The 16,976-nt window shown below is 44.3% G+C and overlaps 1 protein-coding gene across 6 annotated transcripts in view; it reads right to left on the bottom strand.

The window, feature by feature from the left end:
* The window catches only part of amigo1 (adhesion molecule with Ig-like domain 1), a 42,184-nt gene that overhangs the window by 22,317 nt on the left and 2,891 nt on the right, over positions 1-16,976 (bottom strand). For 3 of the 6 annotated variants that reach the window (XR_009790486.1, XR_009790484.1, XR_009790485.1), the window contains exons 2-3: positions 13,779-13,911; positions 9,527-11,444 (exon numbers count right to left, since the gene is read on the bottom strand). Coding sequence is in view for 2 of the 6 variants with exons in the window: in XM_061787774.1 (XP_061643758.1) it covers positions 9,844-11,340 (1,497 nt within the window). In the remaining 4 variants the exon portion in view is untranslated. Of the gene's footprint in view, positions 1-8,627; positions 11,445-13,459; positions 13,711-13,778; positions 13,912-16,976 lie in introns of those variants that run through there. The other 3 variants (XR_009790481.1, XM_061787774.1, XM_061787784.1) reach the window with 3 other exon arrangements.

Below are 16,976 nucleotides of genomic sequence, written 5' to 3'. Positions count from 1 at the left end.
ACAAGTCATGCCCGGCAACATTTGATTTCAACAATCCAATTGAGGCAAGGACTGAGAATTCATTTGTTAACCAGCGTATTTAATGAATCACTGATATTTGTGAGGAAACCTATTAATTGATCGAGGCGATCATTTATGCCGCGTATTGCCCACACAATCGTTTCTTGTGACTCCAGCACATGCACTGAAAAAAAAAAGAGTCCTTTGAATTTACTTCATTTGAACATGTGCATCGGTTGCACATGATTCAAATGTGTTTAAATTGACAATTGACCACTCTTCTTAAAAAATAAAATAAAATCATTTTTTTTGTCAGTGTGCGTGTTCTCTTCTGTGTATTAAAATAAATTGAGTAATCAAAAAGGAGTCAAAGTTTTTGATATCCTCTTTGATATGCTGATGTGCTTCTATTTGAATTCAAAAGATTTATTACAAATACCGCACATATAACATTTACGCATGAACCTTTATCTCACAGGGCTGAGTGTAGGTTTCTGTATGAACACATTTGTTATGAGTTCTAAAAATACATTATTAACCTTGTGGGGTGATCATAGTGAGCCACGTCCTCCCATCACCCCTGAGCAGCGTCACCCACGGTCGCAGCGATTCTCTCCTCGAACGGGGTGAGGCCCTCCGCGCCGGTTCTTCCGCCTTTTTTTGGCCACACTTTGGCGGTGGGCAGCTGTCCTCTGCTTCACATCCACCTTAATGTCTGACCACTTTTTTAGTTCAGCATGTACGCGCTATTCTGTCTCCACAGCATTGACAGCTGCACACGCGCTGTCCCGCTCTCCAAGTAGTAATCTTGGGGATGTGCCAGTTAATGTCCGGGTTGTGCTCCTTAAGCCATGTAAGCCCCAAAACAACAGGTGCCAATTGGGTTGGCATAACAAAAAAAAGCATCCTGTCTCCTGATTGTTCCCTAACGAGACCAACCCCAGGGCCTCAGTCTCATGTGTAACAGTGGCGATAATGTCCCCATTAAGATCCCTTACCTCCTGAGCATTCCCCAATTTAACTATCGAACATTTGAATGTTTCTACGATCGACAAGTCCACAAAACAATTGTCGGCCCCAGAATCCACCAGTGCTGTAACTTTAAGGTGGTTATCATTAAGAGAAATCATACCAGGGAGTTGAAGGAGACTAGTTGGTTGGGTGAGAGTCTTAGAAGCGGTCGAATCAGTCTCATGCAACTCAGTTATTTGTTTGGTCCTGGGGCTTCGTGGAGGTTGGCTGACTTTGGACCATCGAGCTGTAGCGGCGTGCAGATTCGATCCCGCCAGTCAGAAGTAGTTTCCTTGGGCATGACGAAACCTGGTGTCCTGGTAGCCCGCAGTACAAACATAGCCGGCCTCTCATATGTCGGTTGCGTTCCTGGACGCCGAGTCGTCGAGCTCCCGGTTGCAAGGCCTCCTCCTCCCCCCCTTGACTGCCAGCCCGGATCCACCGAAGGAAGAGGAGCGGGGCTGAATCCCAGATCAGTCGCCGTTAGCGCTGGTGTCCTCATCGTTGCTCTCATCGGTCGCCACCTGAGCTCACTCACACTCACGTAGTCGGTTATCCAGCCTTATGGCCAAACCAATAAAGTCTTCCAAACTTGTCGGTTCGTCACGAGCTGCCAGTTCATCTTTAACTACGGGGTTCAACCCGCGCCAAAAAATGCCGCAAAGAGCCGAGCCATCAAAGCCGCTCTCCGCATCCAGAATACGGAAGGAAATAGAGTAGTCGGCCACCGTAAGAGAGTCTTGAGAAAAACCCAGTAAGTGACTGCCAGCCTCTTTACCCTTAACGGGATGGTCAAAGACATTCCTCATCTCCTCAACAAAAATCGAGAATGAGGAACGCATATCGGGACGGCGATCGCTAGTTGCCATGCCCCATGTCACTGCCTTGTCCGAAAGCAGACTCATAACAAAAAGCTACTCGGGAACGATCAGTAGAGTACGTAAGCGGTTGCTGATCAAAAAACAAGGAACATTGGTGGAGGAATTGTCCGCACGATCCAAAATCTCCAGAATAACGTGGTGGATGGGGGATATTTGGCTCGCGGGTGTTTATGGGAATAGCGGGTGGCATGTGTGAGGGAATGCTTTGAGCCGAATCTGTAACAGCAGAACTGGCAGGAAGGAGAGTGCAAACCTGGTCAAGGCGTGAGTCAAGTGAACGAAGGTTGTTTATTCAACAAAGGGAGCACGCTGACGTGAAAAGATGACTATAAACAGAAAGTGACGTGACAGAAGGGCAACGTGAAAACCATCTGGCGGACCGGTACTTAAATAAGGACGGTGGACGGAGAGCCACAGGAGGAAAACACTAAAGGAACCTAGGAGAACCAACTCTAACCTACACAAGGAAGAGAAACAAGAACACAAAAACACAGTAGTACTTACTAGAAAAACAGCAGACAAAAAGAGCGACTGGCAGGACAGAATGAACGTGGCATTGCGAGAGAATGTACCAAAGCTGGCAAGGTAATGGCAACAAGCGAAGTACAATTTCTTAGCATTTTCCTCCTGCGTCTCCCATGTTTAAATGCATTGCTGATGACAAATCACCGGCAGCTGCATCACGCGAGAGCCCGCCAACAGACCTGCACCCAGGAACTGCAACACAACAGAAAATTCCACACAGGAAACAAGCAAACAAAACAGGATATGACAAAAATCCTTTTTGGGAATGAAATCTCTGCCTTGTTTTTGGTGGTGGTAGTAAATGAACAACATGGGTAATTACTAAAATAGTTTTTTGTACAGGAAGGTGGCCATTTTGGTCCAAAGCAGCCATTTAAGGCAACTGGTCATTTTTGTCTTTTTCCTGAGATTGCCTGGCGACCAGTATAATGTCGGTCTTTCTCCATCTCTATTTCGCCCTCTCTCGACAGACTCTTTTGAAAATCTGCACTCCTGATAATGCGTAAGCACTACACAAGTACAAGTGGATAAGTGTCCAAGTACATTAGCGACACTCTTGGAATCACCTCGGACAAAATAGGACCGAGCAGTGACGCGCGTGAGTCATCAAACTATTCCCCCTTACCGCAATGTCTTTTTTTTCATTTTTTTGCCATGAGTCACACTACAACAACAACAACAACAACACAAAGACATTGTGTCAGGCCATGCCAACTGACTCGATTCAGCGACCACTCATCCGGGAAATGAACATGATGCCCTTTTGGGGGGGGTTCAAAACAAAATGTTCATTCTTAAAACGACAAATGTAAAGCTGGGTACATCCTGGACTGGTCACCAGTCAATGTGCTGTACATACAACAGATATAAAAAGTCTACACACCCCTTTCTGAAAAAGACATGAGACCAAAATAAATAATGCTAACCCCAAATAAAGTTCATATGTTCTAATAGGCTTTTCCTGTAATTTTTTGCACAGCAAGCCATTTTCCGCAGCTCTTGTCCCAGTTGGTTGGTGAAGAACCCAAAGAGCAACAGCCCCAGCTTCGGTCAGTCAACAAGCCCTCTCTCTGACCAGGAGACAATGAGGAGGAGATAGGCCGAGCGGCAGTAAAACAGCCCTACATGTACTTTAACTAAATGCCAAAGAGTAGAAGGAAGTCATAAGTTGGATTTAAACATTTTACCTCAGTAGAAATGTTTAATATGCTCTAATATCTGCGGGTAGGGCATTCCAGAGTACTGGAGCCCGAATAAAAAAAATGCTCGAGAGCCTGCAGACTTCTTTCTGGCTCTGTGAGTCACCAAAAGACCAGCGTTTTGCAAGCGTAGGTTTTGGGACAGAACATATGGTACAACTAAGTAAGCAAGATGAGAGGGTGCTAACCTGTGTAACATTTTATTAGTTAGTAACAGGACCTTAAAATCCAATACAAGTTGGCCAGAATGGGGGTAATATGATTGAACTTTCTCGTCTTCGTCAAAAACTTCTCGTCCTCATCAGCGTTTTGTACTAATGGAAGACTTTTAATACTAGACATGGGAAGACCAGAAAGGAGCACGTTACAACAGTCGAGGCGAGATGTAATAAATGCGTGGACTATGATCTCTGTGTCACTAGTGGATAGGGTTGACCGTATTTTAGTGATACTGTGAAGATGAAAAAATGCAGTTTGGAAAATATTCTTAATGTGCTTTTGAAAGGAGAAAGTTGAGTCAACTATAACGCCAAGATTCTTTTGCTGACTCACTTTGGGTAATGGCGCTTTTGTCAAAACTCAAGAGTGGTATCTGAAACAAGTGGCCAATAATCAACAGCTCAGTTTTCTCAGGGTTAAGGAGCAAAAGGTTATAGGACATCCACTGTTTAATCTCAGCGAGACACAACTCCATATAAGAGCAATCGAGAGATCACGAGAGTGTTACACAGAGCGAGTGTGAGATTATCAATGAGACCCACATAAGAAGGAAATGAAGCAATTGCTGAGGGTAATAGCTCACTGACTGTAGTAGTAGTTGGAGAACTAATATTACAGCTGCTATACCTGCTTGTGGTCAGAACAATGGCAGTGGGCCAAGACTTAAAATTTTATGAAGCAATGGTCGTGCATAGCAGTGGTGTAGGGAGGTACCATTACATTTGAGGTCGCAAATCGGTACCGTTATTATGGGTAGGTTCATGTATTAATTGCACACAACCAAACGTATCAATTACTGTCTGAAACACTGCACTAAGAGGAATTCTGCAGTGTTTCAGGGAGTATTATCTGCTCATACTTAATACTAAATGTTTCAGAACTCATTGGAAGCGCTTTACAGAGCAGATAGACTCGAATGACCCAAAGCATACTGAGAAAGCAACTGAAGAGTTTTTTTTAAGGTAAAGACGTGGAATGTTATGCAAAGCCCAAATCAATCACCTGACCTGAATCCGACTAAGTATGCATTTGACTTGTTGAAGACAAAACTGAAGGGGAGATGCCCCAACCAACAACAGGCAGGAAGTGAAGACCGTTCTGGCAGAGCATCACCAGGAATGAAATCCAGCGTCTGATGTCGTTGATACGTTCCACACTTCAGCAAGTATGCCACTGCAAAAAATTCGCAACCGAGCACCGTATTCAAAAGTGAAAGTTTGATTGAAGATTGTTAATTTGTCCCACGACATTTCACCTAAAGTATTTCAAGTACTTCAAGTGGGAGGCACATAAACAAACATATACAAACTGTTGCCATTCCTACACCATTTGTTCACTTGATTTGGATGTGAATACCCTCAAATTAAAGCTGAAAGTCTGTAGTTAAAGCACATCTTTTTTGTTTCATTTCAAATCCATTGTGGTGGTGTTTACAGCCAAAAAGATGACAATTGTAGCCATGTCCCAGTATTTATGGACCTTACTCTTTACCATGGAACACAGTAACAACAGTCATCATCAAGTGGAGAAATAAAGCAAACAACAATGACAATACCAAGAACTGGACGTCCCTCCAATATTAATGAAAAGATTAGAATAAAACAGGTCCAAAAGGCTGCCAAGAGGCCGACAGCAGCATTGAGGGAGCTGCAGGAATTTCTGGAATTGGGGCCTTAGTCAAGGTGGAGGGAATTCTGAACAGTTCAAGAGGAACTTCATTTTTCAGCATGACAATGACCCAAATCAACAAAAGAATGGCTTCAGCAGAAGAAGAAGGGTTTGGAATGTCCCAGCCAGCGTCCAGACCTGAATCAGATTGAACATCATCGGATGATGTCTGTGCACAGGAGATGCCCTCACAATCTGACAGATTTGGAGTGTTTTTGCAAATATTGCCACACAAATAGACTCTGTCCCAAAAAGATAGAGCTCTGTGATACAAGCGAAAGGTGCTGCAACCAAGTTTTAGTTTGAGGGAGTGCATATTTATTTATTAATCCAGGTTATTGTGCAGTTTTTTTACAGTACAAAAACCCAGCACTTGAACAGGGGTGTGTAGCCTTTTTTTTTATAGCCACTGTATAGAAAAAGAACAGATTGGTCAGTGGTCACCAGCAATGTGGGGGCAATATGTAAAATACACACAGGAAGGCCCAGCCGAGCCCAGATTGGAACTCATGACCTTTCCACGGGCTAACCATCACACCATAGCGCTGCCCAAGCTAGTCAATAAAATTCCATCCATCCATCCAGCCATCCATTTTCTGAGCCGCTTCTCCTCACGAGGGTCGCAGGCGTGCTGGAGCCTATCCCAGCTATCATCGGGCAGGAGGCGGGGTATACCCTGAACTGGTTGCCAGCCAATCGCAGGGCACATACAAACAAACAACCATTTGCACTGACATTCACACCTATGGGCAATTTAGAGTTGTCAATTAACCTACCATGCATGTTTTTGGGATGTGGGAGGAAACCGGAGTGCCCGCAGAAAACCACGCAGGCACGGGGAGAACATGCAAACTCCACACAGGCGGGGCCGGGGATTGAACCCCGCTCCTCAGAACTGTGAGGCAGACGCTCTAACCAGTCGTTCACCGTGCCGCCGTCAATAAAATTAACTTGGGAAAAAAAAGATTAAACATACACTAGCCATTTTTTTATAAGGTACGGACTTACAGTACATGCTTGTTTTTCGTAAAAATAACAAAATACAGATATCCATCCATCCATTTCCCCTACCGCTTCATCCTCACAAGGGTCGCGTGCGTGCTGGAGCCTATTCCAGCTATCTTCGGGCGAGAGGCGGGGTACACCCCGAACTGGTTGCCAGCCAATCGCAGAGCACATATAAACAAACAACCATTCGCGCACACATTCACACCTACGGGCAAGTTAGGGAGAGAACATGCAAACTCCACACAGGCGGGGCCGGGATTTGAACACCGGTCCCCAGAACTGTGAGGCAGATGTGCTAACCTGTCGGGCAGCATACCGTCAAAATACAGATGTATTATGTTTATATTTTGTATCCAATAGTGAGCAGCGAAATGCTTGTGTGGGGGGGTGGGGTATGTATTCCCATCTGATGGGTGGATTTGCTCTGTCATGATGTCTCTCTTGAAAAGTTTCATACATGTTCGTCCACTTTTTAAACCTACACCCTACTCGTCAACTTCTTGAAGCTGTTGCAGCATGCAAAATTTTACTTTCATTGGATAGAATGCAACAGTTGGTAGTTGTTTTCCAGATTCAGTGCTGCTTCAATAACATGAAAGATGATTTCATTTCAGAACCATCCATGCAAAACATGCTCATATCACAAGCCGGACAAAGCCTTTCCCTGCAATCAATATTTATTTGCTGGAGGTTATGTCTTGTTTTAGTCACATAAGGCTTACACAGCATAGTTATACAGAGTAAAATGTATGAACAATGACTCTACGGCAGACTACAAAAGGTTCGGTCGGCTAAGTTTTAGCGATCCATGACCTCGTATTAATGCTACACTTGTTTTTGTAAAATGTCTGATGAGTCCAATTAGGCTGGATTTACTCTGCAGGTCCAAGGGCCCAATTCTCACATAATGCCCAAATTCCATTTACATGTAAGTGATGCCATATGACTGTGATTACATCCACACACAAAACAACACGCAAATTGCACTTGAATAACTACACGAGCATCAATACCAGGCAGTGACAACACACAAGTTGTACAAATATGAAATGTTACATGGCGTTTAGTTGGCCTGGGCTGACTCTTCCCCTTCATTGATTTAACTGAGGGGAACCTCCACATTACTACACTTTATTTTCCTCATTTTAATGATGGACACATCTCCAATGTAGTATACAGTGGTGCCTAGAGATATGAGTTCAATTTGTTCCATGACCACGCTCATCACTCAGAACATCTCAAAACATCTTTCCCCATTTAAATGAATGGAATTTACATTAATCTGTTCCATCCTCCCCAGAAAACAATGTTTTTTAATAAGGACAATAGTACTCTACAATATTTACTATATAAACACAGTAATAATATGATTAAATAGAATGAAATGTTAGCCCGTCTATGGTGTTTTGCATTGTGTATTAGCATTAAGCTAGTGGAAGGCAAAGCTTTGGTTATTTTAAATACAAAACTTTTTTTATGTTTTATGTTTGACATGAAACTTCCACTGAGAGTGGCAATAAACAGCTTGAAGACTCTTTTTAAAGAACTTTTCACTATCTGCCAAACTGCTGCTTGTTGTGAAGTGAGTTAAGTAGAGTTCACTGACCCTATAGTGTTCTGTGCTCAAATTATGCTCGCAAGAGCAAAAAATGGGCCCTACGATGGCTCATATCTCGAAAATAGTCTCAAGGCACCACTGTATTTGCATCATATTAAATATTTTATACACTTATAATGTAGCATATTTACATCATATCTAATATCCTATAGATTGCAAATGTAGCATATTGCCTTCATTTTGAATGTCCTACGTTTTGCAGCAGGTGTTTATTTGTGGTGCTTGTGCAAATGCATACATCATCAATGGGCGTCGTTTTGAGGACGTCAAGCTAGCATTGACGTGGTGTATCCCACTTGCATTGGCAGATATGCCACACCAATCAGATTTGTAGGTGCACAATTTGCGCTTGATAGCCGATTTCCATTTTTTCCCCGTCTCAACACTGCTCTGATGCATATTCTGAAGGTATCACTTGAGAGCAAAACATGGGAATTGGTGTCACTTGACGCGTGCAATGCAAATCCAGCCTTTACCACGTACTCCTGCTTCTGGTGACAGCCAATGTTGTACTGTACTAGATTAAATGTACAGTGTTACCCCACATATTCGTGATTCGCTACTTACAAATTTTTGGGGGAACCTATCATCTGTCTTTCGCTGATTTTGTGCTCAGGCCAAATGAATGTGTAATATTGAAGCACTGCTTTGGCGCCATCTTGTGGCATCTTGGTACCAATTAATTATGTTGAAGTGAGTTGAGGAGCTTCATGTAGTGCTTTGGTTCCATCTTGTGGCACTTGATGCCAAGGAATTATGTTGTAGTGAGTTGATGAGCTTCTTGTAGTGCTTTGGCGCCATCGTGAAGCGTCTGTAAGTAATTACAGTGGTACCTTCAGTTTAATTCATTCCATGAGCAATCTCGTAATTCAATTTAATTGTATATCAAATGAAATTTCCACATTGAAATGACAATACATTTCAGCCCCCAAAAGTGTTTGTAATAACCAATAAATAAACTAATTTTATAAACATTTACTACACATTTAGTTTGGTGTTAGCAGCAGCTCCATGTTCCTTGTGAGTGTTTTCATTTTGCACTTGTGTGTTTAACTGTTTGTCCCGTTCGATGAATGGCTGAAAGTGCATTGCTGATTTCTGCTCAGCTTTTTTTACACTTCACTTGAGCGGTGCTGGATGGAACGCTCGCTTGTAATTCAAATTTCTTCTCGCAACGCAAATCAAAAGAATTGACCAGGCAACGACTCATAACTCGAAAAACTTGTTTGAGTTTGGGCATTTATATTCCAAAGTATCACGGTAAACGTTTTTTGGGGGGGGGTCAATTACTTGGATTTCTGCGCATCGGGAGTAACACTGTACCTATGCTACTATATTGTATGTTCTAGGCGAGAAGCAATTGCAAAACATTGGCGTAATATCTATCACATTCTGACCTGAGTGTCTGTGTAGATCCTAAGTCATCCAGGTCATGGTCATCCACAAAAGTTGAATGGTGGCGACTGGACAAAAGTTGAATGGTAGTGACTCAACTTTAGTCCAGTTTCCTCCGTTCAACTTGTGGTTGTTTTTTCAACAACCCAAAAGACTCCAGTTGCTTCAATCACATCCTGAGACGTCCACTCCTTGTTCCTTCACAGTATGTCAAGTGCTACACATTAGAATGCTGGAAAAAACAGTCCTGCGTGTGGTTCCTCCTCATCATCTGCCAGGAATACCCCTCATCCTCGTCCACCTCATCTCCATTCTCCTCTCAGACCATCATGGGAGTGTCCGAGAAGACCGAGCTGATGGATTCCGCGACTGACTTCTTCCTGGTTCCTTTCATCAGCGAGCAGGCTTCCGCGTCCACCTCCTCATTGTCCTGGTCCCCGTTGGGGTTCAGCTTGCCGTTCTGGCCTCGCACCTCCTTGGTGTCTGTGAAGACCACGTGTCTGTTGAGCACTGAGGGGTCCCCCCCATGGGTGGGCGTCACGCTGAGCACAGATGAGCGGATACTGTCGTCACCGCGAGCTTTACCCTTGCCAGAGCAGCAGAAGCAGCGGCACGGGGTCAGGTAGAGGTATACCAGAACCAGGATCACGCTGGCCAGGCAGCCCACCAAGGTGGTGTAGGCTGTGTTCAGGGTCTCGCCACCGTCATGCATGGTGAAGTTGTGAACCTTCAGCACAACATAGATGGTCTCGTTGAAGGCCTCGCTAGTGGCAAAGCAGGTGTAGGTTCCAGAGTCCTCAGACCGGACCGGACTGACTCGCAGGCTGCCATCCGGCATGATTTTTGCTGTCTGGTTGCCTCCCGGAATCACCGCAGCAGGACCGGGAAGAGTCCAGGTCTTTAGCATGTTTCTGTGCTTGGTGTCGCAGCCCAGGATCAGCGTTTGCTCCAGAAAGGCTTCCTCTTCTGCCTCCTTGAAGGTACTACAGTTCATGCTGTCACCGCTCAGGTCAAACACGTCCACCCGAGTCTTCTGGGGGCCCGGCAGGATGCAAGTGAAGTTGTCTCTGAAGTCCATGACGGAGTTGAGTTTGCGGAGGTCCCAGTGGGCGACCAGCGTGTAGAGGTCACAGTGACATGGCAGCGGGTTGTTGTGGAAATAGAGGCCATTCTTTAACCAGGCAGGCAGCGCTCGCATCTCGTCCAGAGGAAGTTTTTTAATCTTATTGGACGACACGTCCAGCAGGCTGAGCTTCTCCAGACGAGACTTCTCCCTGATGAGCTCAACGGGGAATCGGGAGATTTGGTTGTGGCTCATATACAACTTCTGGAGGTTGAGCGTGGTGATGAAGGTCGAGTGGTCGAGCTGGGAGATTTTGTTGTTGTACAACAGGAGAATCTCCAAGTTGACCAGAGGCTCAAAGACAAACTCGTCCAGTTGCTGCAGGCTGTTGGAGGACAGGTCTAGGTAGCGCAGATGCTTCACGTTCACAAAGGCCTCTGAAGACAGGAAGAGTAGTCCGTTGTGGCTCAGTAGCAGGTTACGGAGCTTGGGGAGCTTGACAGAGGTCCAGTCTGACCTCAGCCTCATGATTTCATTGTAGCTCAGATCTAGAACGGCCGTGTAGAGCGGGAGCCTGGTCGGGATGCTGCTCAGGTTCATCTTGGAGCAGCTCAGGATGTTGGAGGCGCAGATGCAGGACGCCACTGACGCGCTCCCTGGAGGCCACAGGAGGCCCACACACACGGCCACGGACATTGCCCATTCCCACCAGTTGCTCCAAGGCGCCCATTTTCTGCTGGACGGCTGTGACATGCTGGCTGGCTGGCTGCCGGTTGATTTCTACGCCGGAGAGCTGAGCTGTGGTCTCAATCCCAGAAAACGGCTGCCGAAGAAGTATGGGGCATTGCTTAGTGGGGCTGAAAAGGTCGGAAGCAAACAGAATAATTTCAGTATTGTTTTTAATCAAATCACCATCATCATCATCATAAGAATCAGAAAAGAGAATACAATTTCTGTTGTAATGGACTCAATGCGTGAACGACTTTCATGTTTGGGGTACAGCGTCGTGCTAACTTGGGGTCGCTCGGCAAACGCGTAGCGATAACTATGATAGCATCAAACTTTTCAAAGTATACTTGCTGTCTGCTGGAATTATTTCAAGTTACCGTGAATGACGTATTAGTTAGTTGGTTAGTTAGAGCTCTCAATGCCATGAGGCACATTAGGCCGCAATTGCGATTTCTGTAATCTGTAGTTTTTTACAGGAGCAGGTGATTGGCCCTACTGGCCAACCACAGCACCTGGTATTCCTATGCAGTTTCCCTTCCAAGTACTAACCAGGACCGACCCTCCTTAGCTTCCGAGATTGGACGAGATCTGGTAGCATGTGAGGATTGGGCCGGAATGATGTATTACCGTAATATAATTGCTACAGTTAGTATCAGAGAAGTGATCCTTATCTGATCTTATCTGACGTAGTGATCCATTCACAGTTTAACAGTACAGTCGGCGGAAAAAGTATGTGAGACCGTTGGAATACCTTAAATTTCTGCATAAATTGGTTATCAAATATAATCTGCTCTTCATCTAAATCACAAGAATAAACAAAGTCTGTTTAAACTAATACCACACAAACAATTATGTTTTCATTTTTTCATTGAAAATAACATGAAAACATTCACAGGGCAAGGAGGAAAAAGTAAGTGAATCCTTTGATTTAATAAGTGGTTGACCCTCGTTTGGCAGCAATAACTTCAACTAAACGTTTCCTGTAGTTGCGGTTCAGATGTGAATGATCAGGATGAATTTTGGACCATTCCTCTTTACAAAACTGTTGTCAGCAAGATTCCTTGGATGTCTGGTGTGAATAGCTCTCTTGAGGTCATGCCACAGCATCTCAATCGGGTTGAGGTCATGACTTTGACTGGGCCACTACAGAACATGTATTTTCTTCTTCTGAAGCCATTCTGTTGTTGATTTGCTTCTGTGTTTTGGATCACTGTCCTGTTGATACACCCATCCTCTTTAGAGCTTAAAATGTTGGACAGATGGCCTCAAGTTCTTCTGCAAAATACCTTGCTCAGCGTTTGTATTCATTTTTCCATTGATGATAGCAAGCTGTCCAGGCCCTGAGGTAACCAAGCACACCCATACAATGATGCTCCCTCCACCACGTTTCACAGTTAGGATAAGGTTTTAATGCTGGTGTGGAGTGACATTTTTCCTCCACACATGGCAGTGTGTGTTCCTCCCAAACAATTCAACTTTGGTTTCTGTCCACAGAAAAAATTTCCAGTAGTGCTGTGGTACATCCAAGTTGTCTTTAACAAACTTTAAACGTGCAGCAATTTTTATAGACAGCAACCGTTTGCTCCTTGGTGCTCAGCACATTCTTGTTTAATGTTCTAAATCTGTAAATTACACATTAAAAACTAAACCAAAAGGGGGAAAAAAATACAAATCGTAAGAACAGCTCAAAACATCAAAAACAAAACACCAACAACTACCCAGCTGCCCATTTGTCCTGATATACCTCCCTTACAATAAATACACCAAAACTTTATTTTTAATGTTACAGGTGAAGATAATGAGAGCATGCAAAGCAAATTTTGTTTTGACCAGCTAGCATAACAGCTAACACATGCTAGCATGAACTGTACTGTAGTCTTGAGCAAAAACTAACATTAGCATTGATTTACAAGTCAGTAACTGTAATTTCACTTCTACTAAAATCTAATTAGTATTCAAATGGTCCATCTTTTTTTTAAATGCTTGTGCCTATCTTGACCTTCAATTCTGGAATGAGCCTGAAACAACACAGTAAAATGACCAAACACATAGATGATCAAGTTCCGAAAATAAAAGCAAGGTGGTGAAAACAAGAAAAAGAAATCATACTTTGGATTTATGAAAAAAAAACAAAAAACAGTACTTCAATGTAGTCCAGTTGTGTAGTCTTGCCAATTGCTTCTTGGGGGGGGGAACACGTCCTCCTCTTTGTTTTGGTTTGTTTTGTTTGTTGTGTCCTCCATTCATCTTGTCCTTCCATTAACAGCGCATCACGTCACGTGTTTCATATTGCACATCCATCCGTTCATTATTTAGGGTTAGGCGCACACACACACACACACACACTGCCCGCCAATATTATCCCTCATCCTAAACAAGTTGGCTTTGCGGTGCAGCCTTGGTACCTTTCAAAGGGTTTCCAATCGATTGGGGAAGAAAACAAGCGAGCTGGAGAAGCTTACCTTCAGCTCTGAAGCCCCCTCCGCCTGCTGTCGTAGCATGCAGATGCCCCTTCCCCCTTCACGAGAATGTTGTCGTGGGGCTGCGGTGCTCGCTTGCGACGCGTTTGCGCCAGAGGAAGTCCGAGCCGCAAGACTGAGGGCGAGGAGGATGAGGATGAGGAGCATGCGCACAACATGAGGAGCATGCGCACAACACTCTACAGCACGGCCGGCCTTTAGGAACTAACGAAACACGCAAACGTGGTAGCACGTACGCACACGCTGTAGTAGAAGTACGTAATACTTGTGTAAAATAATAATATAAAAGACAGGTACAAATAGAAGTACAGCAGTGCCTTGAGATACGAATTTAATTTGTTCCGTCACCTGCACGCCATAACGCAAACCCTCGTATCCCAAATGATCCTTCCTTATTGAAATGAATAGAAATGCCATCATCCCGTTCCAGCCTCCCCAAAAAAATCCGAAATTTGTTTTAGGAAAATAACACTATAATATTGCACTTTAGAAAACGTATAATGATAACATAATTAAACAGAATGTGAAGAATTACAGTTATTGCGTCATGATTATTTCATTGCGGCTCCTTCTGATGAGCGTGACTTGGCCACCAGCAGGATAGTATGATAGACTCATGAAGATACAAACGAAGAAGACTTTCCCAACTACTGTAGTACCCTAGTGTAGGGGTGTCAAACTCTTTTTTGTCTCGGGCCGCATCGTAGTTATGATTTCCTTCAGAGGGCCGTTAGAACATTGAAACCATTCATGGCATTTTATGGACTTTTGTCACAGGTCCACACATGATAGACCTGCGTACCAAATTTCATGCTGGTAAATGAAAGTGGCTTTGGGGGCTGAATTTTCTAAATGTTAGCTTGAGCTCTGGAAATGGTGACAATCCTGAAACGGAAGCAAAGTGAGGAACGCTCAGTGGAGGCGCACTCCGTCCTCAAAAAGGCCCAGCAGAGGATGTACTTGCTGTGGCTTCTGAGAAGGCACGGCCTGCCACAAGAGCTGCTGAGGCAGTTCTACACAGCGGTCATCGAATCAGTCCTGTGTTCTTCCATCACAGTCTGGTTTGGTGCTGCCACAAAAAAGGACAAACTCCAACTGCAACGGACAATCGAAACTGCTGAAAAGATTGTCGGTGCCCCCCTACCCACCCTCGAGGACTTGCACGCTGCCAGAACTAAGACAAGAGCGTGCAAAATCCTCTCGGACCCTCCACATCCCGGTCACCGGCTCTTCCGGCTCCTTCCCTCAGGTAGGCGCTACCGATCAATGCAAACTAGAACTAGCAGACATTCCAACAGATTCTTCCCTCTTGACATTAACTTCTTAAACAGTTAACTTACAATTCCATTGCAACATGCTGCCAATTCTTTTGTCTTGAGTTTGTTGTCACATTTCTGTGGGGGCAATTATATATTACTCGTGCACTTACTGAAGTAGTCTCGCCACACTGCGCTATTTTCATATCTGTTGTTGACCAATACTGGCCACTCATGCCAGAGTCGCATCTGCCCCATTTGCCCACTGACTGAGGAGTATCTGCAACATTTGCACAATCTACATTGTCCCAGATTATCGCACTACTCGTCACTTTAAACTGCATACACTCCTTGAAGTCTCTGCGCCCTTTGCACAATGGTCATTGCACCGGACTAATGCGAGATTAGCCATTTGAACTGCTCTAAGTGCTAGAGGACTCTGCATCTTTTTGCACAATTGTCAAAAAAAATAATAATAATTGTACCGGCATTACCAGATAACAAGCAACCCTTTATTGCTCAGTGACTGTTTTTCTCAATGTCTTATTGTCTCAAAAGTGTTCTCTGTCAATTGACTGTCTGTTGTCGTACTAGAGCGGCTCCAACTACCGGAGACAAATTCCTTGTGTGTTTTTTGGACATACTTGGCAAAATAAAGATGATTCTGATTCTGAGGCGTCCAAACTCAGCGCCCATGTGTTTATGTGAGTGTGTGTATGTGTGTGCGCGTGTGTGCCTATGGCGAGACGCAGCTGAAAGTGACTCATGCTCGGTTTGACTCGACTTGCTACTGCGATGGGGATGCTGTTGCCAGGCAACCGCCGCCCATGGCCTTTCATCCGCCGTAGCTCTGAGGTGGGCTTCTGTGGCTGTGTTCGGAATCATTCACTCATTCCCGAATTACTGTACAGTGACACCTTGATTTACGAGTGTAAGTGTGAAATGCAATTAATCCGTTCCAGCGCGTCCAAAAATCACCAACAAATGTTTTTCTTTGGAATGTTAAGTATTAAACAGTTTGGGCATCATGATTATTCAATGGGGCGGCACGGTGGACGACTGGTTAGAGCGTCTGCCTCACAGTTCTGAGGACCGGGGTGTGGAGTTTGCATGTTCTCCCCATGCCTGCGTGGGTTTTCTCCGGGCACGCCGGTTTCCTCCCTCATCCCAAAAACATGCATGGCAGGTTAATTGACAACCCTAAATTGCCCGTAGGTGTGAATGCGAATGGTTGTTTGTTTGTATGTGACCTGCGATTGGCTGGCAACCAGCTCAGGGTGTACCCCGCCTCCTGCCCGATGATAACTGGGATAGGCTCCAGCACGCCCGCGACCCTCGTGAGGAGAAGCGGCTCAGAAAATGGATGGATGGATGGATTATTCAATGGGCATTGTGCTGCTCATTCTGTTGTGCACACCCTGGACACCAGGAGGCGGTATTATACTCCACGTAGATTTAATGATAAAACAATGAAGAAATTCGTCTCAACTCAGTTCATAACTCAATTTCCACATACAGTTCTGGAAAAAATTAAGAGACCACTGCAAAATTATCAGTTTTTCTGATTTTACTATTTATAGGTATGTGTTTGAATAAAATAAACATTTTTGTTTCAGTCTTTAGAGCACTGACAGCATTTCCCCCAAATTCCAAATAAAAATACTGTCATTTATAGCATTTATTTACAGAAAATCACAAATGGTCAAAATAACAAAAAAAGATGCAGTGTATTCAGACCTCAAGTAACTCAAGGAAAACTAATTAATATTTATTTTGAAATATCACAATGCTCGTGTTTTAACTTAGGAAGAGTTCAAAAATCAATATTTCTTATTTTTAATAACACCTTTCATCCGTCTCGGCGTACTCTCCACCAGTCTTTCACGTTGCTGTTGGGTGACCCTTCGCCACTTCTGCTGCAAAA

This window comes from Phyllopteryx taeniolatus, chromosome 1 (genome assembly GCF_024500385.1).
Source record: "Phyllopteryx taeniolatus isolate TA_2022b chromosome 1, UOR_Ptae_1.2, whole genome shotgun sequence".
NCBI classification, from domain to species: domain Eukaryota; kingdom Metazoa; phylum Chordata; class Actinopteri; order Syngnathiformes; family Syngnathidae; genus Phyllopteryx; species Phyllopteryx taeniolatus.
Note: the sequence above shows the minus strand (reverse complement) of the source record. Positions and strands in the feature narration are given on the sequence as shown.